The 27,562-nt window shown below is 40.5% G+C and overlaps 2 protein-coding genes across 4 annotated transcripts; one reads left to right on the top strand and one right to left on the bottom strand.

Annotated features, from left to right (window-relative positions):
* Nucleotides 1-214: 214 nt before the first annotated feature.
* On the bottom strand, nucleotides 215-6,128 carry prokr1b (prokineticin receptor 1b). The gene is made up of 3 exons (XM_028603632.1): nucleotides 5,830-6,128; nucleotides 4,412-5,045; nucleotides 215-1,549 (listed from the first exon to the last, which is right to left on the bottom strand). The coding sequence occupies exons 2-3, from the start codon at nucleotides 4,876-4,878 to the stop codon at nucleotides 844-846; spliced, it is 1,173 nt and encodes a 390-aa protein (XP_028459433.1). The 5' UTR covers nucleotides 4,879-5,045; nucleotides 5,830-6,128; the 3' UTR covers nucleotides 215-843.
* Nucleotides 3,427-27,562, top strand: bfsp1 (beaded filament structural protein 1). 3 transcript variants are annotated; one of them, XM_028603628.1, is made up of 9 exons: nucleotides 3,427-3,546; nucleotides 13,939-14,562; nucleotides 15,192-15,252; nucleotides 15,662-15,757; nucleotides 20,683-20,775; nucleotides 23,101-23,214; nucleotides 24,719-24,939; nucleotides 25,804-25,895; nucleotides 26,133-27,562. In XM_028603628.1, the coding sequence occupies exons 2-9, from the start codon at nucleotides 14,189-14,191 to the stop codon at nucleotides 27,122-27,124; spliced, it is 2,043 nt and encodes a 680-aa protein (XP_028459429.1). In that variant the 5' UTR covers nucleotides 3,427-3,546; nucleotides 13,939-14,188; the 3' UTR covers nucleotides 27,125-27,562. The 3 variants fall into 3 exon arrangements, with proteins under 3 accessions (XP_028459429.1, XP_028459430.1, XP_028459428.1); XM_028603629.1 differs by having other exon boundaries at nucleotides 3,427-3,561; XM_028603627.1 differs by lacking the exon at nucleotides 3,427-3,546 and adding an exon at nucleotides 6,035-6,118.

The following is a 27,562-nucleotide window of genomic DNA, read 5'->3' as shown; positions in this document are numbered from 1 at the left end:
ATTAAAAACAAAAAATGGCACAAAAACAGTATGTGCAACATGTTTGAGAAAAGCCAATGAATGGACTGTTCTTTAGCCTCTCATTTCTATGTGCATGTCTATACATAATGAAGTTTACGAAATAAGCAAATAACAGTACAGCTCAATACATAAAAGGAACTTTTCTTCAGTGTTTCATTCTTTATTATAATAAGCACACATGAAGTCCATTCATCTACAAGGAAAGCATGCAATGTATTGATTAATTTTCAAGGACAAATATTCAAGATGTCTTTGTTGGTTTATCACTTCTTTAAATGAAACTTCTCAATTCTTTACATTCCACAAAATGACATCTCCACTAATCCTGAATATTTACAAAAAAGAAAAACAGAAAAGTCAAAATTTAAAATAGAAAAGCAATGGTCAATGAAAGGATTTCTTTAGTATCTAGAGTTAATTGACCTTACTAAAATGATTTAAAACAAAACAGGTACAGGCGATACAAAGATTAACCTGTAGTCAACATAATAGATCATTGAGGGCAGAAGCAGCTGAATTTACAAGTCTTAGATGTAATATATCATCTTCACATGATACAACACTTCACAATAACACAGTGAATAGTCACAGTGTGCACAACAATTACATTCCATATGTACTGCTGCTGACTGACAATGTTAGAGATATATTGCCCCATTTATCAATGTACTGTTAGGGTTTGAGCTTTCCTTGTGCTTCATTATGCTCAATATCTTTCCAAAATGTGATTTAAACATGACAGAAATGTTTGTCTCAACAACGTAGTTTCTGTATATCAACAGCCTAAATCTAAATGACTGTTATATTAAAGGCTTCTTCTCTTCACCTCAAGTGAATGCATTCAATCTCCTCTGTTCCAGGCATGGATGAGTCCCTAATATCCATCTCATCCACAGTCTTACTGGGTGCATATGTTGACCTCCAGCGCAGCAGTACCATCTTCCTTAAGTACTTAACTGTGTTGTTCTTAACGCTGACAAAACATAAGGTATTAATCATGCTGTTGCTCATGGCAATGCACTCAATGATGTAGAAGGCCACCAAGGAGTTCTTCTGGCGGGAGATGAGCGTTGGGTGGAAATCTCGTAGGATGGTGAAGCCATAGTACGGCGCCCAGCACATTATGTACGCTGTCAAAATCGCGATCAGGACCATCACTGTCTTGCGCCGACAACGCAACCTCTTCCTAATCTGCTCCGTCTGAAAGCCTGGGACATTCTTGAACCAGAGCTCGCGGGAAATTTGGGTGTAACACATTGCCATGACAATCACGGGCCCAACAAACTCCACAGCAAAAACAAACAGGAAGTAGGACCGGTAGTAGGCCTGCTGGTCCACAGGCCATATCTGGGCACAGAACACTTTGTGTGTGGTTGGGGTGGTGCTGCCATGAGGGTACATGGTCTCAGAGGCAAAGTAGGCAGAGGGAATTGATATCAGAATGGGAACAATCCAGACTCCTGTAATAAGGCAGTAGGCAGTTTGGAACTTCATACGTGGCCTCAGAGGATGGACTATAGCCATGTACCTGGAAGAACACAGACATATTGTTGCAGTGAAGAGGTGGAAAATAAGCATGTAATACAATGCAATCAAACTGCCCTTTTTAGTAGTTTAAATGCTGTGAGAAATCCAGAGATTCAAAAGGCACTCTGTCACTCATGGAAGATTAAAGTTTAACACACAGTGCTCCATTATTCAGCAAACTGAATTTTTCATATTGGTAATAGGTCAGTAGGTCTTTTATGGAGTTAAAAAATATATTTTGCTATTGAAGTCTTGGCAAATGCATGAACTGACTAAAAATGTGAGTTATTCAAATCTGTTAGAAATGTTGACTATATAAATATGTATATCTTGTGGTAGATTGCAGGTCGAGGTGAGGGGAGTGGTAATCGAAGGGAGGTATATTGCGGCCCGTTGGCTCCACCCCCGAGCCTTTTATGGACTTCCTCTTCCAACAAGGAGAGGCTGGGATTAATTAGGTGATTGGGGTTTTGGAGGGAAAAGAGGAAAGCAGGTTTGAACTGGGAACAAAAGGAGTAGAGAGAAGAAAGGAGGAGAGCTGAGTGAGACAGAGTGGAAATTACTGAGGAGTGAACTGAACTAAAACTGTGTGATTAAGAGCTGTGACCTGGACTGGCTGACTACCCCCCTGTGTACCAAACTGTTCTGGACGAGGACCTGTTTGTGGATGACCTGTGGATTAAAGACAACGTGAATGGATTATGGACATTGCAGCAGTTTATGATGAAGTGTTGTGGAAATTCCCCTCATTGTCTGCAATAAACTTTTCAACTGTTTTCCAACTGTACTCCTGGTGCCGGCTTATCTTCTTGAACTGGTGACGTGGACACCCACACCCCTGAGCTTGCCACAATCTTTATATACTGTATATTTATATTTTTAAAATGGTCCTATATTTTCAATCACTGCATGTTTATATAGTAAAGAAAAAAATACCCAATTTTCATATCAATGGGTCAACATTATCAATGTGGATATACACTTCATATCTTAGGTATTTCATACAGTCAAAAACAAAATTTACAAAGTCTTTTAACACGAGGCAAAATTTTGGGAAATGTGTATAAAATTACGTGTAAAACTGTTGTATTTACACGCTGTATCTGGTTTGTTTACAAAACCACTTAAATGTAAAAACTATTCAGTTCTCACTGTCCAATGTTTCTGTGTACTGATCGTGTTACTCCACCACTTGTTCACAGACTCTTCACTTAAGTTGATCAGCAACAGCATTACACAGCATACTCTTAATTAGAGTCTCATTGATATATACTAGTACAGTATTGACAGTGGACAATTAAAAGTTGTTAAAATGTGTCAGTTAGTTGTTCAATTTAATTAATCTGTCTAAATTAGCAATTTAATCAAATTATTGTATTATACCACCCACAAAGAAGTAAATGATGACCCATTAGCTGAGCAGAAGGCCTGTGCATTCTGCATAACAGGCCGGCTCAGTAAACTGTTGTTAACACATAAGGTCACAGGTGGATTATTGACTGATACCTTTACTTTGGCACACTAAATGCTCATTATCCAGCCTTCACATTAGTCAAGTCAGTGTTTCCATTTGTGAAGTTTAGAAAACTGAACTTTTTACCAACAAAACAGAAGAACAGTAGATAAACAGCCATACATTTTATTGCATTGTGCAAAAGTAACTCAAGTATGCCACAAGGAAGGCAAAAATCAATAGCAACCATTTGAGTCACTAAAACGTTAATCAATTCTTACATAATCTTGAATGTAGAGATTTAAGTATCCAAGACACAGGTGCAGGCAATGAACCACTCAGTTCAATCAATTAGAGAGAGGAAATGCTATATTTTGTCACTATGTGGTTAACTTAGTCAGCAATATAGTTCTAATGATCTGTCCTTCACCCGAAGCAATCACTGTCTTAAGCATTGGTTATTGAGTTTTGTTACTCCCAGGGGCCTTTTCAGTTTATGTGAATATAGCCTTGGACGTGTTTTCACAGCAGACTGTCCGTGTACGGTAGGAAACGCACAGGTGTTACTAATAACATTAATGATGGCTCTGTTCTATTCCTATACAACTGGCTGTGCTTTTTCTACGCTTACATGTCAACATGTCTTCTGTTATAAAAAGCCTATTGGAGGTAATAATGTATATGTTTGTGAATCTGAAAACCTCATATTTTGTCCTTTAGTCATGAGGTCTTTTATGTCTTGAGTACTGCTGAATACAGGATTTATTGGTATGTAAACAGCATGGTTTCCTGCTCAACCTGTCGGTTGTTGACACATGTTTTAAGTATATTTCAGCCTGTGCTAGAAGGGGACTAAATAGATAATGTAGCAGAAAGGCTATACAGATTTATCATAAGAGGATATCTACCTGTTGCATGCTGAACAGAATAGCAAGGGAACTGTTTTTAGACTTACAGATTAATCAAGCATTAATCAACGTATGTTGTACGCACCCTTTGAAGCACTAGTGATAGATTGCAGAAAGACAAATCTTATTTTTTTTATAAGTTGTATCAAGGCAAATCTCAATTGTTGCAGTACAGTGCCATTTTCCAATAAAGTTAACATGTTTAAAATTTATTTTACAATACAGACATTTTTGTTCAAAAGAGCAAGAATGATTATATTTGTTGCTTGGATAAATCTAAAAATCAGCCAATAAAAATCAGGAAACAACAACATAAGTGTCCCTATATCTCTCGCAGGCAATGAATGTAATTCAGCAGAGGAGATTATATTGCCAAAAAACATGAAAGCTTTGTTGATTCAAATCTCTGTAGACAATGCTGAAAGGTTTTTGAAAGAAGCAGTGGCTTATTAAATTGAACACATACACCCACACTGAAATATGAAAGAAATAACACACTCACCTGTCAACCGCAATGGCAAGCAATGCATTTGTGGACACGTAGAGGGACACTGTACGGAGATAGTTGACAGAGGCACACAACACTAATCCATGATTCCACGAAAGCTGTTTCACCACATAGTAGTCTACCAGGAACGGGCAGCACACCACTGCCACAATGAAATCTGAGATGGCCAGATTGGCAATTAGCAGGTTGGTGAGGTTGCGGAGCTTTTTGTAGCGTGTCAGCGTGGCAATGAATATCAAGTTTCCAAACCCACAGACAAGCATGATGCAGACAAGCACCACACCAATAACAATGGTGGCCACAAAGAAAGCCTGGCCCTGCGTCGTGTCTGGGATCTCATCAGGAGGGATGCCGTAGTCCAAATCATAGCTGTCCATGTAATGATCCAACTTGCCTGCTGGAAGACTCTCCTGCATCTCTGTATAAGCTGCTACCACATGGCTAATGTTGGAGTCCCCCATGTCTTTGCAAAGACAATACTTTTTATTTGAGAACAATTTGATCCAACGAATTAGGTGAAAAATGATTATGCTTTTTGGTAAATAGTGCCTTGAAAGCAGCTTAATTATTAAGTTGTTTGCGTGAATTTGAACAGGATTAATCTTCTTTGGAAACAGCACATCTTCACCTGAAAAAGAAAGTTCCCATCTCAGCATTACTCATGCAGGGTCAGGATTCATGGCATCAATATGATCAAAACAAATTACAATTAATCTAATGAAAACTGTTAGTTGGTGAAGTAATTATATCTTGCAAAGGCCTTAATGTAATTTATTAGAACGGTGTGACTTAACAGCAAGCAAACTAAGCCAACTAAGCTCAATGGGATGGCGTGGCATTTGATTTTCTGCAAAAGTGGTCACTTAAATCCCCCTGCAAGCATATGAGGTAAAGCAAAAGTGTAATATAAAACCATTTAGAAGAAGACATTTTTTTTTTTACCGGATTCATATTGATACAGTAGCACTAGTTTAATGTAAGAGAGACAACGATTATGATGATGTTTTCAAATAGCTTGGTGATTTAATGGGATCTTCTTCTTCATTAAAATACATGAAAGAAGTTATTGCTTAAGGATATCAGTAAAGGTCTATTTTTAAAGCAATGCCATGCAAAATAAATTAAAAAACTACAGAACTAGAAGGAAAATGTACATTGTAAAGGGCTCTGAAGTAGTTTATAAAACAAAAGATGGCTCTATTAAGCTGCAGGGGGTCTCAATATAGAGTATTAAGCTGTTCCAGATCATCACATCCTGGAGGGGGATCACAGTCTTTGAATTTAAATAGAGTAAAAAAAAAAACACTAGAGAGACGCTTTCTCTTTCTTTGTTAAAATAAATATAAATCTCTAATAACTTACCAGGGATAAAACCCAGTGGATTAAAACAAGTCTTTTTAAAATACACTTACCAGCAAACGTTGTCCCACGACTTATCTCAGCTGAATAATTAAAAAGTATCTAATTGCCCGCGCTGTGTCAGGCGAGAAACGAGCCAAAGTGCTGTATTATTGCACAATCCCACCAGTGCGGAGACAAGGTCCCTCTATCAGCCTCCACGCACAGCGATTCTCTCTGCTGCCAGTCCTCTCCGCTCGGAAGAAAGGAGCTTGGAAGAAATGAGGAAGGGGGGGGGGGTGCATATGTTTCGCTTCTGCCTCAAGTGAGAAATCCGAGGAGTGTTTCAGGAGATGCGCACGGGTAGGTGTAAGTTCACCAGTTAAATGGACGTCCACAGTGTCTATGTTCTTTACATTAAAGGCTACGTTAACCTTTTCTCACAAGAGTGACGGATGAGGGAAGAAGAGATTTCAAACATAATAGGACATTCACAGACAAACAAACTCATATGCCTCTTATAGGTGATTAATTCTCTCTTTTAATTGTACTGTATATATGTTAAAACTGAGCTTAGAAAACAAAACAGTTTTAAACAGTTGCTTTAAAAAAACATTACATATATCTATAAATTGCAGGAACGTCTTTCTGTCTGTGTGTGTGCTTGTTAAGCACATATCTCTTGAACCATTAGTCCGATGGGTGTCTTGCTAAGGGCACGAGTAAGTGCAGTGCCAATTGCAATTGACGTTGTATGGATTAGAAATGCAAAAGATATCGTTAAATATATAGGTAAAAGAAGCACACATTGGCTTTTGCCGCTCTAGCCGGTGGCCAGTCCCCCTCTCACACTGAGGACCAGAGACAGAGAGCAGCAGAGCTTTGGCAGCTAAAATGTGGCATACACCTCAGACCCACAAAAATGTCCAAAGTTGCACTTTGGACTGTCTTTGAAACGGCAATTCCCGAATGGATGTATCAGAATCCCACACATGCAAGGCACAACCACGCAACAAGTGCAGACAGAGCGTGATCCCACTTATAGGCAGGCTATTTATCTTATAAAGCGAGACGTATCTGTATATATGTGTCCATGTTTGGGGAGAAGGTAACCTGCACATCAGCAGACACCACATGCAGAACGCTTTAGAACAGCGGAAGGACTCTTTTCTTGCTATTGTATTAAATTGCTGTGAGCTGAAAGAACATAACGTAGTCTAATCTTGGAGATTATTCCTTCACATAGCGGTGCAAAGCGAGAAAATCTCAGAGTTGAACCAGGCAGATACATCAGTTTTCATCAGACTCACCCTGGGTCGGGTTAATTAAGTCGCCAAAATAACTCTGCGAATTAAATCCTTTACTTCCCCGTTAACCGTCAAGCCACTAAACCTGTATGAAAATGAACACCTCTGCTGAAATGTTAAATTCGTTAACGATCCGACACACGACAACACCGTTGCTAATACGCTAATGTCTGATTACTGTCTGATATTTTTTGATTACATTCTGAATCTGCAGTGTTCTCTGTCAGGTAAATACAGTAGTACAACGTCTTCCTCTGATGTAGAAGTAGCCTACACTGTAAGTCAGTAGTAGGCTATACAGTGGAGTTGCATATTAAGTGGTTTGGGGTCCTTCTGTAAGTCATTTTGGGGAACAATTTGGTTTTGATGAATTCTACAAGCAGCAATACCACAGGCCAAGCAATCGCCCGTTCCAAACGGGCACTGCACTAGTTACATTAAACCTGCAATAAGTGATTGTTTTGGCCACTTGGGGGCAGCAGAAACATCACACAACATATTTTCACCTTTTGGGCCCAATCTTTCACCCAGCGCAATTGCCTTTGTACACCGACGCATGTGTCATTCTTATTTTGCACCCGACGCACAGCGGACTTTTCCCTCCACGGACGCACGTCGGTAAATTAAGGAATGAATTTGCGCTCCCGGGGGCGGTTCAGCGAAAAGAGAAGGCGTGTTCAGGCACAAACATTCCCTGGTGCTATTTTGCAGTTTCAGAAAACAATTCCGCCACACACCAGGAAAAACCTAATCTAAAGTCAGTGGCGCTAGTCTAAAGTCAGTGGCGCGTTATGCGTTATTCAGATGCTATTTTAGGGGCACATGCTTGGCCATTATGTAGCGTGTGCACAACGCGCATACACTTTTCTTCTCTCATCTACACGGATGCAGCAGTTCCCATTTTTGCAAACCATACATAAGGAAAAATATTACTGAAAATGCGCTTCAGGTGTTTGGATAGGTCAGGAGGCACTTTACAGTACAGTCCTCAAAAAGTCGCAGCATTCTTTGTGGCTTGTTGTGTTTTACATAACATTTCCATGAATCATGGATGTGTTGATGACAAAAATTAGGAAATATTAGAGGACTTAAGGAGACGTGATGTTGAACTATGGCAGGATTGGACACTTGAGAGTCCAGGAGTGGCAATACGCGTTGTGCTCCTGGTGGAGCGGGTGGATGGAGATGGAGTGGGGGGAGGAGGAAGGGACACAACATAAGCAGGGGGTGCATTTGGAGGCCCACGCTCCATGGCTGCAGCATTCCTCTCCAGACTGTGGAGATGTGCCCGAGAGGCCGCAGCAACATCGCCACCCAGTCAAGACGGGCATTTATTACTTTGCCGCATCCCGGACAACTCCCGTTGGCGTGCGCCAGGCAAATCCGTCATAATAGCAATCCGCTATGGAACAAGCGCGCCTGCTCTTAAAGGGAATGTGAGATGACACTCTGATTGGTTTATTGCACGTTAAGCCCAAACCACACCTAGCTACTTCAGACCAACCCATTTTAGATTTGCGTCCTGCCGGTATAATAGCAATAGCGCCAGAGATCCGCCCACAAAGCTACTTGCGTTTTGCGTTTGATACTTGCGTTTCAGATCGTTAAAATAGGGCCCTTTGAGTTGATATGGGGAACTTTCAGGTGTGGCCTACTTACACTTCCAGCAGATATACAGTATGGAGCAACAGCATTCAAATGGCTATCTGGTGAATGTAAGTATAATAACTCTTCTTTTAGCTCTTGTTAAGGAAATATCTGGCTCTTTAGCTGATAAATGCTCCACTATATTCTTTTGTTTGGAGCTGGGTAACTTACAGTACCGTAGGTTTATCAGAGCTTTTTGGCTGAAAACAGCTGCCTGATGGGCAACATTTTGGGGGGCATGGTCATTATTTTTAACGGAGAGAGTAGATGTGCTATCCTGGACGGCTACTGGTTTTCAAAGTTCAACCAAATTGAATTTTGACCCTAGATGTGCTGACCTCTAAGACGTGCACTCAGGGGCATTCCATTATGACGGTAAAGACCTAGTGGTTTTGTCACTGGGTGCATGTCAATGCTTTCTCCAACAATTTCAATGATATTGTGCAAAGTAGCATTTTGTTTTTGTTTGTATCTGTGATCCTAGCAGCCAGAGACATAGGATAGAGGGATTACAGAAAGTACAATCCCCTTCACAGACATGTATCCACAGCAGACAATGACTAAAATCACTGGCTCACCACTGCATTGCTTTAAGTTTAGCTGTCAGGCGAATTTCATAGTTTCATAGCATCTTCCGGAATCCCACAACGAAGCGATTTGCTTGTGTCCCATTGAAAATGAATGGGGGCGAACGTTGCGTTGTGCCATGCTCAATGTATCTTACTGTGAATTGCGGTATTTAAAAAGTATACCTTTTTCTTTCTTCTTTTTCTTAATGTTCCATTAAGAGGCTGAATATCTCAAATGATTGATGACACAGTGTATGAGTACCTGTGGTTAGATTTTCCTTCAATTTAAATGTCTTTAGTTCTCAAGTTGCCTAATGCAGATATTAAAATGTACATACAGAATTTTAAAGCTCATCATTATTTTTCGAGCCAGGCAGTGAATCACAATCACTTGTGAACAGGATGTCATCTAAGGGTTTCTTTGTGTCGCAAGTGCTCTCCTCTCTGCTGGACTCAGATTAAAAAAAAAGTACTGTTTGGTGAAGGTCATCAATGTATGAGATGTTCAGGAATATCTTTGCTCATAAGAAACCATCTTCTGCTGTGAAAAAAGTGCTCTATTTTAGAAATTCAATAAAAAATTGTAATCAGCCATTCATCAGGTTGAGTGTGTTGATAATGCATTGCAGTATTCCTTAAAAATGCTATTCCTTGAATCAATGAGAATGATTGGCAAGACTGTGAATTTAATGTGATCTTTTTTTGTATGTTTTCATTTTTTTCTTGCTGGTTGGGGGTCAATGTATAAACAGAGCTATAAAGCTGCCACCACCATATCTCTGTGGTTAACCATCCTGAACAGCAGATGAAAAGGCACAGGCACCAGCACTGATGACTTTTTAGGATCAATTCCTTATTGTGTTGGAAAGCTATCACTGCTAGGTTTTGTATTTCCTCTGAAAATCATCTGTCAGTAGTGGCGGATGGCTTTTTGTGTCCTCTCAGATTGAGTGCAGCGTGCTGGCACATATAGTCAGCGCAGTTTAAACATAATAACGGATAACAAGAGACACTAGTGAACCAGCAGACAACTCCTTCTGTCATCTACAATTGGCACAGGAATATCCAAACACTTGTTTCCTTTCTAGAACTTTAACATATCCACCCTCAGCTCATAAGAGATGAGAGAACTGCCTTTGCATGCTCCTATTATTTTTTATTACCCTCTAAATATTATAGGCTACTTGCTCGGCGTTGCTAGTGTCTGTCACTGAAGCCCAAGAGGCCTGACCAGCAGGATAAACACTAGGCTTTCATTTCCAACTCTGGACAGCCTCTAATCTCAAACGGGCCTCGGATTTACTGCCACTCGTAACCAATGAATATAGATGGAAAAAAAGATGGCAGTGTGATCTTGAGGTTCTCTCCTTAGCCATGGAGAATATGCACAAGACCTATAATCTATTGTCTCTGCTTGAGGTTGGACAGATATGACGTAGTTTATTGGTGACAATGTTGACATATACCCTATATGGGGTTTAAATCTGAACACAGGCAGTCGGTTTTGGCTAAATGTCAGTTCTGCTGGAGGAGCTGTCGGCCAAACTCTGCCAGTATTCAACCATTCTAACTGGTGTTTACGTTTTAATTTTGTCTTGGAGGGTCTTGCAGTTGCAGCTGGTAATTGAGGCTTGCTTGCTTACTTGTATAAAACACATCTTTGTTGTTTTCTTTCTTCCTGTTGATTTATCTTTTTTTTTTTGCACGTTGCTGTCCATGAAAGCATATCAAAAAGCTGCTAGCCTATTGCTGCTGCTAACATACGAGCCTGATCTCCACTGAACCGGAAATACTTTTTTCCAAGCACATAATTTTTTTTATTATAAATATATAAACATTAATAAAGATAACAGATTTTAAAATATATGTTAAACACATATTAAGCATGTACCTATAAGATAGGGCTTATGTTCTGCTGTTATAATAAACAATTAAAACGTGAGTTGTCTGACTGAACTGATGTTATAGACACATCCTTAATCTGGTGTTGGCAGACTCTACACAGTTTGTCACGCAACCTGCAACACTTCTTTCTGTGTTGAATGACATTACAGTGTTCATACAGGAATCGGATGAGCACCTGAGAGAAAGTAAAGAGAAGTAAAGGTCAACGCTATGGGCGACTATCTTCAATAGGGGAAACGTGATGGTGGGCCAAAGTTCAACAGCTGGTTAAGGGGACTCAAGAAAGCCTAAAGAAGTATGCCAGGGACTTCAAATATGTTCAGAAGGCAGCAGACCACTTGGTATTGTGGGCACATGAGAAGCTGCAGAGCCACACTAGGGGCCGAGGTCCAGGGTGGTCTGCCAGAAAACAGTGTGAGAAAGAAGAAAGCTATAGCAGGTGAATTGGCATTGGATGAGAGTCCATCTGACCATTTCTGTGAGTATGAGGTAAAAGTCCAAAGTTTTATTCTGGACAGAGTGGCAAAAGACATCAGGTCTCAGTTTGCTAAGCTCCGTGTCTCAGGACCATGTGAGAGCCTTTATGCTGATGACAACTGAGAGGAATGATGGGCTTGTACAGTGATGTTATGACAGACCAGAGTGCATTGCTGCACCGCCTCCTGACAACTTAGGTTTTGCTCAGTTCTCCATTTCTCTCCTGCATTAGAAAGTCAGTATCTGTATGCATATGCATGTTGTGGCATAAAACAGTAGCACACTCCAAATGCTAACATTTGCTATTTCTGAATTTTGTGAATATGAAATCAGGAAATTTTCACAACTCCCATTGTATGTAAACAAAACACTGTATGTAAACAAGCAGATTGTGTTTTACCATTTCTTTTTTAGATGGGCATGTATATATAGTACGTACTATGAAAACATTGTTTTTGTGTGGGTCAGGCTTGTGACCTAAAGGGCAACCAAATGGACAGCAAGAGTCTATCATCCATGATTGAATAACCAACCTACCAGCTACCTGAGCCACATGCCAGGGTGGTCTGTGTGCACCTTTCAACTATCTTTTCTGAATTATTGTGCTTTGTGTGAATATGTAGTCTGAAAATAAAATAGTGTGCTCCTGCTGGTTGTAATTTAGTTGACTGTTTTGCAATATTTTAAATAATTCTGATAATAAAAGCAGGCTATTATATATATACTGTATATATATATATATATATATATATATATATATATATATACAAAAGATGAACTTTGATGACATTGTGAAGTAGCCTCATGGGACTTGTTGTCTTCCTTGTTAAACAACCACCATTTCCATTGAAATCAGCCTGACGTGACTCAGGCAGAAATAATGTTCACGGATGAGTTAATGCATTGAAGTTTTATTCACATTAAGTCACTTTTATTAACATTTTTGTTCATGTTATGTAATTTCATTCGAATGAAATAGCCGCAAGCAATGTTAGCTAACGCAACCTTCACTTGCTAACTTAAAGCATTTGAGTCGAGTAGCTACTGTAGCTAACTTTATGAGCGCGTTGAACGTTGTTGTAACGTTATAACATTACCATAATCAGCGTTTCCCACAGAATTAGATTCTACTTATTCTTCTACATTTCTTTGTGCACTTGACAAATTAGCTCATTTACCAAGTTTTTTGTGCGTACTAGGTAAAAGTACAGCAGGTAAAAGTTACATTATCTCTGGTTATATGTATTTGATCAAATAACTGAAAAGGAAAGCATACATATTTTGTATTCAGTTAGACATTAGCATAGTTTAAATCCATTATGTCCATAACATTTTTGTTTAGTAGCTTATTTTTCATACTGCAGCTTAGCTATCACAGTCTGCTCTTGAGCCGTGGGCTTTGCTGGTGCCAAAATACACTAAAATGCTGATGTAACGCCATTTGACATGTGTTTCATTCAGCTGTTTTACAGACAGCTTACCAGATCTGTCGAGAGGGACATTTTGACTGACCTTGTAGCACAGCCTGCAGAGATCGAGCTAAAGCAGAAGCTCTTCTTTCTCTTCCTCATTTTTGTATCACTCTCCCTTACTCTCATCTTGGCTAAATGTTATTGTAAGTATAGGCTAAGACAGAATGGAAATACAAATGGGAAATAAAGCAATATAGATATGTTGGCTAAAAGCACTATGAGGAAAAACAACAATCTTTCTTGTTATTAAAAAAATAAAGTGCTGACATATTTCGGCTTCAGAGCCATCTTCCCGGCAAAACCCAAATATTACAACCCATACTTTGCATTTGAGTTTGAGCTCTTCTATCTGATTGTTTCCACTAAAACAGAACAGTAGTACAGATTGAAACTTTCATTACATATTCAGGACTGCACCCTTAGTTCCTCAGTTCAATTTTATATTTCTACTTGTTTTAGTGGTTTTTTTTTTCTGGGTTTATTGGCTATAGACAGAACTACTACAATGAGCCACAATGAGAGATCATGAACCCCAAACACAATGTAAACAAGTAGCCACTTGTAAACAAAAAAATAACTGTTTGTTGTGTCAACACTTCTGGCAGGAATAGTTATTAACAGTCCACACAAATTGCACTGCACAAAATTTCGCCTCTGTCCTGTGGTGGGCTACCATCCAATCTGCCATATCAAACAGGGATCTAGAAAGCAGCTGACTAAGAACCAAAATAATGGTGTGTGACAACCCAGTGCTTTCGCGGGCCAGCCAATTGTTTGTTTTTTTGCTTCTGCTTTGTCATCAACAGCATGGCTTTTCTAATCTCTGCCACAAAGGAAACAAAAAACTCTGGAAGGCCCCAGGCTCGTAGCATGCGCGGCCACAGCTAGGGGGAGGTTTCGGGGGCTATTTCGCCACCAACCAGTGCTGTGCAGCGTTTAGTATAGCATGAGACAGCCAAGGGTGAGCACCCGAGTTTTCACACAATAAAGGTGCTGAAGGGGACAAGCACTCCTGGGATACCACCAACCCACGGGAGGGAAGCGTACTGTACCACCATGTACAAGACCAGCTACGTGCACGAAGTGCGCAAGGAAAAGTATGAGCGTTCAGATGTCTTTGATGAGGAACCTGTGGACTCTGAATCCTCTGCAGGCATCTCAGCCATCCAGGGCTGGGAGAGCCTTCAGGAGCTCAACAGCCGCTTTGCCCGGTACATCAACAGGGCACGAGTCCTGGAGCAGCGCAACGCCGTGTTCCGCAAGCAACTGGAGACACTGCAGCGGATGGAAGAGGCCAGCGGCCTAGAGGAGGCCTTCACAGAGCAGACTGAAGTCAACAGGCAGCGCATCCGGGAGCTGTCTTCTGACCATGCCAAGCTGCAGCGAGAGCTGAAGGATGCGTGCCGCATGATGGATGAATTCACCAGCAAGTAAGAGAGTGGTGAATTGATCTTATCTTCTTTAGAGATGGAGTGATTGGAAATGTATAGAAATGTTCTCATAATTAAGGGGGTGTGATAAAGAATCTTAATCGTAAACGTAAAAATCGAAGTTGCTGGTTCCCCAAAAACCAAAAAGCAGATAATTGATACAACTAGGCAAATCAGCAGGGAAACTGGACATTAATAGATAATCATCATGTCAGAATGGATGCAAAGTCAAATTCATCAGTTAACTGTCTTAAAATCAGGTAATCATACTGAATATTGCTGAAAACTCATTTTATTCTGAATAGTGGTCAACAAGACAGTGAATAAACATCAAATTTAAATTGTGGTAAATTAAAGGTTTAGTTCACCAAAATCATTGATAAAAAAACCAACATTTTCTCACTCACCACTATCCATGGCTCCACTAAATATAATGGAGAAAGAGATGAGTTTGTTCATCTGTCTTGTCTCACTGTGAGCACACATCACAAACATGCAACAAGACTTAAGTAACACACACAGGTTATGTAAGGTAAGTATTCCTACAGAATTCTGCAGCTTATTATGATAAAGTAACTTATCTCCTCCTGCTTTATATTAACACATAATCAAGATGTTTTATGTTCCAGATATAGAAATGAATGTGATTATCAAGAACAGCTACGGGGCACACTGGAACAATTAAACAAGGTACTGTATGGATTATATTTAAATTTGAACATGGAATAATGTGTGCATGTAAAACAAGAGACTGCATAAAATGATGTACAAATCATGGTACTTTAAAAAAAGTAATGACTTAATCAAATGAGATTTTACTATATTGGTTTTGTTATATTTTTGACATTAATTGAAGAAATACAGAGATTTAATTTGCAATTTAATTGTGAAAAGGGGTTTATGATCGCTTAATGTAAAAAACCTAACAGAATTAATTAGGATTAAACATACAGTAGAGTGGTGAAGAGTTTTGTATGACTGCAGTACATCGCTTCAGTGTTCTTTGACTCTTGATGAACTCAGTACACTTCACACTGAACCTTCCCCAGTTTTCCCCCTTGGGTCCCCTATTGTTGCTTGTTCTTCTCTTTTCCTGCAGGAGGCTGACAGTTCTCTGTTGAGAAACCTGGAGTACCAGATCCAATCACAGTTCCTGCAGGATGACATCAACTCCACCAGAGATAGACACAAGAAGGTCAGTGGCACTAATGGTAAATGATCAAGATTAGCGAAACCAAAAATGGAAACTGAATTACTGTGCAACTCTATAGTCTCAAACAACTTCTAAAATACAATACATATTTTTTGATAGGAAGCCATTACCGTAAGATCTCAATGAGATCTCACTGCTAGTTCAAAAGAATTGTTTGATACAGTAGCATCAACAAAACTAACCACCTGTAAATGTCTCCCTACATTTAAAAAAAAAGTCTTTTAATAAAACCTCCTTCAAACAGAGAGTAGTCTCTGTTCAATACATCCAAGGAGAATTAGTTCCTTAAGAGTTATTAGACATGTGTTTATGGATGGTTGTGTGCCTTTCCTTAGGATTTATGGCACGTAGCTTGTATTTTCTGTTTGTTTTTTTCACAAGTGCTTATGCATTTCTATTGCACAGTAAAGTATATGTATTTTAATAAATATTATAATATAATATAAAAGCCCACAAAGAAACCCTGCGTCCTAGAAAGTATGCTTATATATCACTAATTGTTTTGGTAAACACATTTAAAAAAAAAAGGGGGGTTTTGTTCAGTTGCATAACACTGGACACTGGACATTGGCCTTCACCTCCTGGGTCCCACTAGGTTACAAAAAGCACTTTGGTTTAAGGTTTAAGTTAAGTTTTAGTAAAGCAAACATGTCTTATCTCATGATTCAAGTCACTTTTGAGTTTTGAAATAGACCAACCAGACCACAGGCTAGACCAACCAGACCACAGTATTTCCCTAACCTTAATCAAATGCTTAGAGTGCCCAAAAAACGTAGGTTTAACTCTGAGCGGATACTTTATTGCAAGAGTGGATATTGTGTAGCCTGGAAACCAGATGAATCTGCCAGCTCATGTTTCATTTACTCTGACAGATACGTCTGGCTCCCCTCCCGTTTAGAGAGATTTTCAGCCAACCAGTCCCTGAGTGGACCAATCACAAGTATTTATCTAATATGTGGCGGGTTTGAGACGATGATTGACAGATTAACTTCACCGTCTTGTAGGTCAGTCCTTCTAGTGCAACGCACCAGGCTCACAAAAACTCAGATCCAACTGTCAAACTAATCCAGATTCTGCTACAGTATTGCTCAAATGTTTACAGAAACACATTTAGTGTACTGCCAAGGGGAGAGTGTTGTGGGCTTTATAAGTGTATATAAATCACATTATAGCTATCCTTATCGATGGCTTTCAGAGACTTGGCCCGTAAAAGCTAATTACTGAGAAATAGCTTTAATAATTCCTTCAAAGCAGTTTATATCTCTGACACATTGTTCAAAGGATGACCACATTTTGAAATTGCGCCCGTATTGTTCTTTTTGACAGCATCTTTGATCTCAGGGTGGTACATTTTGTATGGATAACTCACAGTCAGCCGATAAACCTAATCCACAGTATGTGAGTCAGTGTGCATTTTTCTTTTTGTTGCTTTTGAACACTCCTGACCTCAGGCCACTACTCCTCAAATGACAAGGCACAAAACCTTGCATGGGCGCCAAAGGATGTGTTATGATGTACTTGGGGCTCTAGCAACAATTTACCTTCTGTGATGTGAGTGAGGAAACGATTACAGAGGAAAATGTAACTCCGCTCTTGACAGGCATTGACATAATGGCAGTACAGCACAGAGGATAGACAAAAACTGAAATATTACAGACTGTGCAGCAGAAATGGCTTGAAGGTGCAACACAGCAGCCACAAATACTGAGACAAAAGAAAACTGTTACATAATGCATCAGACGTACTTTCCATAGACGTTCTTGCCTGAGCAATTTCTCCCTTCTTTTATTTTCACCCAATACTGCTTTTGGTGATGAATTAATCCGTGACTCTGCAATATTGAGATATCAAAGGGCACTACTGTTGGTATATTATGTGGGAAAGAATAGGGATCCGTCTCTCATGAATATTGGACTTTTGGTCCTGAGATATGAAGTAACCCCATGAAAAGAGGAAATATATATCTTCTTTATTACTGAGTCGAAGTTCACACTTTTTAAAAAGAAACTCCCTTTGCTGTATAACAAAATGCAAGCACCATTTATAAATATATTTCAGCTAAATGAAAGCCTTTTGTTGGATACTAAACCCGAGTGCAAAGTAAATAAGGGACCGTTCGGTATTTATGGAATGGACCACCGGAGGAAAATAGGGGAGGGTCATGTCTTTTTATTCTTTGTTGAGGGGAGGGTCATCCAACATTTTTTAGTCCAGAGGGGAATACAAACTTTTGTATTCATAGAAACAGCAAAATTTCAAAGTGGCTTGTTTGGTGCATATTTTTCTACGTAGCTCTTAGTCTCGGCCCTCCTTCGCTACCAGATGGGTCTGACCCATGATTTGGCTATGGGGCACGGCGAGCACTGCCCCCCTGGTGGCTGAAACAAATAATTGCTTTGTTTAAAAAATGAGTGTAATAATTACAGTGGGGGAAATAAGTATTTGACCCCTTGCTGATTTTGCAGGTTTGCCCACTTACAAAGAATGCAAAAATCTACAATTTTAATCATATGTACATTCTAACAGTGAAAGACAGAATCCCAAAGAAAATTCCAGAAAATCACATCATATGAATTTATTAAAATTGGTAACCATCTGATGAGGAAAAACAAGTATTTGACCCCCTGGACAAACAGCATGTTAATATTTTGTAGAAAAGCCATTATTGGCCAGCACAGATGTCAAACGGTTTTTATAGTTGGTGACAAGGTTTGTGCACATTTCGGCAGGGATGTTGGCCCACTCCTCCCTGCAGACAGCCTCCAAATCATTCAGGTTCCGAGGTTGTCGCCTGGCAACTCGAATTTTAAGCTCCCTCCAAAGATTTTCAATCGGATTCAGGTCTGGAGACTGGCTAGGCCACTCCAGAACCTTGATGTGCTTCTTTTTCAGCCACTCTTTTGTTGCTTTGGCGGTGTGCTTAGGGTCGTTGTCGTGCTGAAACACCCATCCTCGACCCATCTTCAGCTCTCTCACTGAGGGAAGGAGACGTCGGTCCAGAATTCCACGATACATGGCCCCGTCCATCCTCCCCTCAATACGATGGAGTTGTCCCATCCCCTTGGCTGAAAAGCACCCCCAAAGCATGATGTTGCCACCACCATGCTTGACGGTGGGGATGGTGTTCTTTGGGTTGTAGTCTGTGTTCTTTGCCCTCCAAACACGACGAGTTGAGTTGAGGCCAAAAAGTTCTATTTTGGTCTCATCTGACCACATCACCTTCTTCCAGGCCTCTTCTGAGTCGTCCCAGGTGGTGAATGGCGAACTTCATGCGGGCCTGTACATGTTTCTTCTTGAGCAGGGGACCTTGCGTGCGCTGCAGGATTTCAATCCATGACGGCGTAGTGTGTTACCAACCGCTTTTTTTGTAACTGTGGTCCCAGCTGCCTTCAGTTGATTCATCAGTTCCCCCTTGTAGTTTTGGGATGATTCCTCACCATTCGCATGATCAGGGACACCCCACGAGGCAAGATCTTGTGTAGAGGCCCAGACCGAGGGAGGTTGGCGGTGGTGTGGTGCTTCTTCCATTTCCTGATAACTGCACCGACAGTTGATCTTTTCTCTCAAAGTTGCTTTCCGATTCTCTTGTAGCCCATCCCAGCCTTGTGCAGATCAACAATCTTGTCCCTGATGTCCGTGAAAGCTCTTTGGTCTTGCCCATGGTGGTGATGTTGGATGCTGGTTGTTTGGGTGTTGACAGGTGTCTTTTATACAGGTAACGAGGTGAGGCAGGTGTATTTGATGTAGATAATTGGTTCGGATTGGGGCTGTGTCTTAAAGAAAGACTAACTGGCTTGTAGGAGCCAGAATACTTGCTGTTTGTCCAGGGGGTCAAATACTTGTTTTTCCTCATCAGATGGTTATCAATTTTAATAAATTCATATGATGTGATTTTCTGGAATTTTCTTTGGGATTCTGTCTTTCACTGTTAGAATGTACATATGATTAAAATTGTAGATTTTTGCATTCTTTGTAAGTGGGCAAACCTGCAAAATCAGCAAGGGGTCAAATACTTATTTCCCCCACTGTACGTCTGGCATGACCAGATATTTTATAAATATCTTAGCTAAATAACACAAAACAACTAAATGGTGGTAGGTAATACATCTGATTTCATATACTGCTGAATGAATGTTGCTAGTCTGGACATCTTACCGTGCCAAGGTTACGATAAAGGTTTCCTAAATGCCACATTTAATGTCAGCTTACTAATTGATTGCAGGTTTTGTGTAGATTTGGACTTACGTTTATTCCACTTTGTTTAAACGACAAAGTGGAGGAAGCCTAGTGATGAGTCCATAGCAACCAGTTTGTGTGTTGAATGTTACCCAGAGTGCTTTGCTGAATGGTCTTAGTGTTGTATTGTTTTATTTCATGTGAATACTAGTTAGAGGAGTAACTTAGCATTTGAAGTAATGCAGTAATGCAGGAAGTGTGCATTTAGTTTCCATGCTTATTGTGTTTCAACAACAACGTTAGTGAGTAAATCTACTAAAATGGCCCCACACCATAACAGAGGAGTGTGATGCATCAGATGAGAATGCAGAGGTTTAATCATGTATGTCATTGCTTTTGACATACAAGATTAATCTGTATATTTTTGCCAATAGCAAACCAGTGCAGAAGGTATCGATAAATTGTTGGGGGAGGGTCATTCCTTTTTTTGAAATTGTTTTGGGGGGGTCATAGAAAAATTATTACTGGCGAGGGGGGAGGGTCATGTCTATTTTGACTAAAGGTCACAAAACTCCTCCGGTGGCCCTTGAAATAAATAATGAACAGTCCCTAAGCAAGAGGTTTGTGAGCAGAGCAGAAAAGGTTGGTTTCCAAAATGGTATAGCTTAGGATGTTCTTCCTTTTGCTGAGTTATATATCTTGTGTTTTCCTTTCATATTACCTTTCTCTAGAACCTTGCAGAGATCCAGACCTATGTAAACATTTTACAGCAAATCAACCAGACACTTCCCCTTGCTCCCAATGTGTCAGCAGGCATCTCTGAGGTGAGGTCATTAATTTTGTCACTGTGTGTGCTGCAGTCCCTGGGGGGGCGAGGGGAGGGGCGGGGGAGGTGGGGGGGTGTGGAAGATGGTGTTTGCATGTGTGTCAGCTCTGGCTACGTGTCTGGGGTTGATGAGGTTACTGGCTTCTCAGTCCAGTTGGTCGCCTGTGCCTGTTTTTTACTGTGTATACGTGAGTGTGTGCATGTGCAAAAAGCACAGACAGTCAAACAGTCCACCTGACAAATGGACAGGCCAGCGCTTTGATTGTGTCAGGACACATAAGAAAGCAAATGCCAGGAAGAACGACTGTGCATGCTAATTTTTTAAGGGAACTATGCCACAGTGACTGGCATTTGTGTAGCAGATTGAAGTTTTATTTATTTATACAAATATTTCTCAGAGGTAGAGCTGCTCTGGCTGCAGAAATTAGTTAAATCTGGGTGGAGATGAAAACATAACAGAAACATAACAATGAGTATGGAAATAATCTTAATCCTATAGTAATGCCTTGTTAGTCACCAGATAACAACACATTTAAAGTGCCCATATTATGAAAAAAATCACTTTTTCTGGGATTTGGGGTGTTATTTTGTGTCTCTGGTGCTTCCACACCCATACAAACTTTGAAAAAAATCCATCCATGCTGTTTTGAGTGAGATACGGTTTCTGAATGTGTCCTGCCTTCAGTCTCCGTGTGAGTTGGTCAAAATTGGCACGGCTTTCTACGTCACAAGCCGAAACGATTAGCGTTAGCGTGCTAGCGTTAGCGTGCTAGCGTTAGTGTGCTAGCGTTAGCGTGCTAGCGTTATGCTACCTCGTTCTCAATAGCAAAGCACTGCTATAACACACACAAGTTCACCATAATCTACAAAAGAACTACTTACATGTGCGCCCTCGTTTAGAAGTCTCCTAGCTAATCCTGCTTTGTAACTGACCGAAGTTGGAGAAACAAGCTTTCTTTTACTGTCTATGTAGCTAGCTGACATGATCTACACATTGACATATATATAATGGACCAATAGATCCCGTTGCTCTGGACGGAGACCAGTGAAGGCTATTAGAAGCATTTTTCCGGTGATCTCTTGCTTTACTGCGCAGCCTCCAACTGACTACGTAAATGTGACGTGAGCAACATGTCTGAAAGTTGTAAGTGTTCTGGTAGCTGTGCCAAGAGGAATCTCAATCATTCCCAATCTTACAGAGACAGAGAGTGTAGGTATATGTAAGGCGATAACATAAGCACAGGCTAATTATTGCTAACTAACATGCTAGTTAACATTAGTAATTAAACCTAAACAGCTAATGTAAGTTGAAACTGCCTGCGAGCTTCTCCTGTACTATACGTTAATTCCTCTACTATGCGACAGTAAGTCACTTGGTTATGACACAATCGTTAGCCTATTTTTACAAAAACGTCTGCTACGGAGCCATAACGTGAGGTACAAGGTAATGGAGCCTTTTATACATTGTCGTGTTTCTTTAGAAATAAACAATGGACAAATAGAGTCTTTAAACACTTAAGATGTAAAGTTATTCGCTGTCCAAGTGGCGCCAAAATGTATGCTAGTCAGTGAAATGCTAACGGGAGGTGATCTCTTTGTAGCGTCAAAATGGTGCCATAGAAGGTTCGAGTTCTGAAGCGAAGCTTACCCCCTTGGATCTACATCTGAGCTACTGTGCATGTGTGAGTGCAATCAAAGATAGTACAGAAGAAGAAGAAGAAAAGAGGTTTCACTCTGTAGCTAAAACAGAGACAAGGTGAAAAGAGGAGCTGCAGCAGTGAGAGAGGGCTGTGCAGTACAACAAAAATATGGTGTTTTTTGAAAATAAAACCATGTAAACCTATTCTGGTACAACCTTAAAATACAATTATGAACCTGAAAATGAGCATAATATGGGCGCTTTAAACACATATCGGAGATGTTGTTAGGCAATGCCCTCCAATATCGTAATTATAACACCTGATGATGGTATTATTTTGGATAAATTGTTGTTAACTTTAACGTTTCAAAGAAGCTGTTCTGGCAACACCCAACTAAGTCAATTTATGTGGTCTTTTTCTTTATTTTGTCACTTATTTATACAGAGATTTTGGTATATTGGCCCATTTCAACACATTCTCATGAGCGGGTTAGTATGATATCAACAGGTTGCCCATTTTGAGAGAATGTTACAAACTAATTATTTATAATTGTTATAATTGTTAATCAAATAAATGGCGTAAGGTTAGTTTAATCATTTATTTCCTAACATGGCAGGCTTAGAGTTTGGAGACACACTGTGCTTGTCTGCATGTTTTCATTGATTTTTCCTCAATGTGTAAAGGAACAGGAGAAGCTGCTGGCCCAAAGGAAAGTGCCAGGGCTGCAAAGTCAGCTGGAGGAATATAAGAGCGCCCTCTGTCAGCTGCAGGGCCAGAAACAACGTCTACAGGCTGAGGTGGGTCACACACTCACCATGACAACAGGAGGTTTCACTTGAATACATTACATGTTTTCCACTTTATATTTTGACCTTTACCACCAATTAACCAGAAAAAAACTGAATATATTTAAATTTGAGCAGCTGGAACCGGTGGATCTTTGACATTTTTGCTTTCAAAATTACTTAAACAATTAAGCAATTATTAAAATTGTAAATTAATTTTCTGTCAATCGACTAATAGATTAATCAACTAATCATTGCAGCTCTAAACTTTGGAGGCTAACACATAGGCTGTGGTGTGCCTTATTATTGAAAAACTGTTAAGAAGATAACTATTAGGGATTTATTGATTGAAACATGAAAACACGTGCTAATAAATGCTGCAGAAGTACCTCTAGATGTCAGCCATAGCCATCTTATCACTGTACTTTGCAGTGTAGTTATAGGTGAAGACAGTGTTTCCTATAGGAAATTAAAAACACAGGACTCCTTTAGTGCAATAAAATGAAATATCACACAATCAAATTAAGTGCCTGCATTGATCTTCAACTTGAGTGTTTCTTTGCTTGGCTGCTATGTTCCTACAGGTTTTGACTAACGACATACTGTACCTTTGTTATCTGCACAAATGATGCTCTTCACTCTGCTTATATTATGCATCATATATCTCTTTGGACCCTATAGAAGCCTTCAATGATCACATTGTAAGCCTCTATAGGGTGGTCACATTGTTTTACATCAATACATTTTTGTTTTATTTGTCTGAAAACTGGTTTCCTTTGCACAATGTTGTATGAAATACTGCAGAATTAACCCCTGTGTTGGACACAAATTAAATTCTGCTTTTATTTGTTCATAATTTTTCTCACTTTTCATCAGCAACACATACTAAACTAGTGTTACTATTAATAACGTTACATTTCAAGGGGCTTTGTAATGTTTTTAAATCGTAATTTCTTAAAGGTCCCATGGCATGAATATTTCACTTCATGAGGTTTTTTTAACATTAATATGCGTTCCCCCAGCCTGCCTATGGTCCCCCAGTGGCTAGAAATGGTGATATGTATAAACCGAGCCCTGGGTATCCTGCTCTGCTTTTGAGAAAATGAAAGCTCAGATGGGCCAATCTGGAATCTTGCTCCTTATGAGGTCATAAAGAGCAAAGTTACCTCCCCTTTCTCTGCTTTGCCCACCCAAAGAATTTGGCCCACCCATGAGAGAGAGACATCATGGCTTTCGAGCAAAGTGGCAGTTGGTCAAGGCCACACCCCCCCCCCCCTCCACCTTTCCCCCCCCCCCCTCTCTCCTCCTCAATAGCTATAGACACAGAAATGGCACATACTAAGGAAAGCTCATTGTAGGACTGGCTCTAGTGGCTGTAATTCTGCACCAAGGCTGAATTTCGGGAAAGAGACGTCAGATACAGTATTAAGAGACCACTAAAGTCTATATAAAAGCATCCAAAGAACACCATGTCATGGAACCTTTAATTAATCCTTGCCTCTGTCTCTTCTTTCAGACTGCAGTGTTGGAGCAAAGCATTAAAAACACACAGGAGAGTTATGACAATGAGATCCAGATGTACAACGAGCAAATCGAATCACTGCGGAAGGAGATTGAGGAAGCTGAGAGGTCCCTTGAGAAGTTCACCAGTGAATGTCGCCACCTGGCCATGTACCAGACATCACTTGAGAATGAGCTGGAGAGGTACAAGAGGATAATCGAGAACGAAGATAACAGGTAGACTGCCTCCATCTTGCTGAAACGCACAGAAACGCACTTACAAAGGCATGCAAGGCCTGACTGAAGACGTCACTTCAGTCAGGTTAGAAAAATAAAAAGCAGTTGGAGGAATGGAGCTCTTCACTGAACGCTGAAAATATTTCTAGGCATTTTGACCCCAAGTCAATCCAATGTCTAAATGTAAATGTGAAGGCAATACATAATGCTTTTAGATGGCCAAATAATGACCAGGTACATGGGTTTAAATGAACACAGGGCTATAGACAAAACTTTATGTTTGACAACGCAACCCAAGTGCAAATGTTTGACTAGCCACCAAAAACATTCATTTCAAGTACAGTTATGTAAATGTGAATGAAATGAAATGTATGTAAATCTCCCTACATGAAGGTCTAAATGCTGTTCTATGACCTTCCCAATCATCCAAGAGGTACAAGAGGATCATTTTGTACCTCTCGACAAGCACTTTATTTATGAAAAAACAGTATCGTTTAAAGCTATAGACTCTAAAGAATATCATGAGTTGAAAAAAAAAAACATGGGTTACATGAGTGTAATTGTAGAATTTAAACTCCTCGGTTTGTTTATTCACATGATGTTGTAACTAGTGTAAAGTACAGAATCAGCCAGCAGATGGCACTGAGTGACAACATTATGTTTTCCTCTACTGCACTATCACAACAAGCAGATTGTTTTTTTTTAGTGTCAGATTAGCTATATTGGTGTTATTTAAAGGTACCTGTTGTTTCCTCTTTTTTATTTAAATTACAGTTTTCCTTACTAGGTTCCCCTACATAGTAAAGCTGTTGAGTGCATGGCTGTTGCATGGCTGACATTTCACTGCTTTCTTTTCCCCTGCAGGTTGAATTCAGCGATAATTGGCACTCCCATTACCCTGTTCACTACTAATTACCGCTACACTCACACACCCACTGCATCAAGCAGGGGGAGAGGTAAGGGCGACATGAGCACATCCCAGCTGGTTTACATTGAGAATCACAATGCACACACAATCAGTTGTCATTGGGAGAGACAACTATACATTATATTAGAGATTCAGTTGTACAAAGCAATGCCTTTATTATCTTTAGCATCCCAGAACATATGGGTGGGTTGGTGCATACACAATTTTGGTCTTTTCTTAGTACACCAATTCCAGCTAATTGACTTATGACCTCATTTGTGTCCAGATATCACCCAGGCTATCCAAGATATCACTAGCATCAAGCCCCGCCAGAAAATCCTGGCCAAGAAGGTCCTGAAGAAGAAAGAACTGACACCGAAAGATGCGATGGAGAGTGGCCAGGAGGAAAGAAATGGGGGAGCAGCTGGAGAGGGTCCAGATGACGAAACGAAGGGGATCCCATCTGTGGAAGTGCAGGAAAAGAAGGCGAAGAGAAAAGAGCAGAGGCCTGTTCTCACTGGAGTGTCTCCACAGGATGTCCCAGATGGAGCTCAGATCAGCAAGGCCTTTGACACTCTTTGTAACATTGTCAGAGACAGAATGAGGAAGTACAAGAAGCCTGAGCCAATCGCTGACTTCTACACCAAGGGTCGTTATGTCCTTGTCACCGGCGATGGCAGCTACCCGGATCCATGCTTCTACACCTCCACACCATCAGCCGGCCACATCTTCGTCACTATCAGAGATGATATGATGCCTCCCTATGAGCCTTACAGACCCGCCATACCCTCTCCTCCAACTCCTCCGCCCATAGTAGACCCCAGGCCTCTCGATCCCACTCTGCCCTCTAATGGAGGAGGAGAAAAGGACGATAAGGGTGGAAAAGGTAAGGACAATGGAGGGAAAGGTAAGCATAAGGGCAGAGAGCCTCACCCTCACTCTAAAAATCCGACTCCAGTCCCTCCCCCCTTTGACCCCAAAGACCCTACCCCAGATGATGATCAACACAAGAAAAGCGGGGATGACCACAGGCAGAGTGGGCCCACTCCAAAGCCTGCACCTCGTGGTGCCAGCACCAGCTCCAGCTCCAGTTCCAGCGCCAACACCAGCACAAGCACCAGCTCTGGCAGCTATACCCCAGACGCAATGAGTTACGAGAAGTTGGAGGTGGTGGAGTCTGTGGAGAAGTTCTCCGATGGCCGCAGGGTTAAAGGTTATGAGGAGACTTCCATGGTGGTGGAAACCATGATTGAGAAGTCCAGCAAGAAGAAAAATTGAAACCACGTCTCCTGACATGAAGAGTCAGTCAACTCCACCAGGGTCCTACATGGTTCAGGTCCTCTGACAAGAAGACAATACTGATAAACACCACTGTTCCTCAAACTGCTGTAATAACACCAATATTTTTGTCTCTGAGGAAAACCAACCATGCTTAAAAGACCAACTACACATTCCTGCTCTGATACTAAATGCTCTTCCATTTGCTTGCAGTCTCTGGTCTTGCGTCCAGAATATGTTTTGCTGGTTCCATAAGTACTGCTGTTGTTGTTCGACTTAACACCCATGCTCATGCTATGAGTCCTTTACTGTCTGAAAACTTGGGACAATAAAAAATGAAGCTCTACGCCACCAATAAAAATTTTATAAGAAAAGAAATAAAAAACTGAGAAAAGTTGCGCCACCCTTCTGAATTCTGTCTTAGGAATCCAACTTTCC

This window comes from Perca flavescens, chromosome 17 (assembly GCF_004354835.1).
Source record: "Perca flavescens isolate YP-PL-M2 chromosome 17, PFLA_1.0, whole genome shotgun sequence".
Taxonomy (NCBI): domain Eukaryota; kingdom Metazoa; phylum Chordata; class Actinopteri; order Perciformes; family Percidae; genus Perca; species Perca flavescens.
The sequence above is the reverse complement of the archived record's forward strand: the minus strand, read 5'-3'. Positions and strand labels throughout refer to the sequence as shown.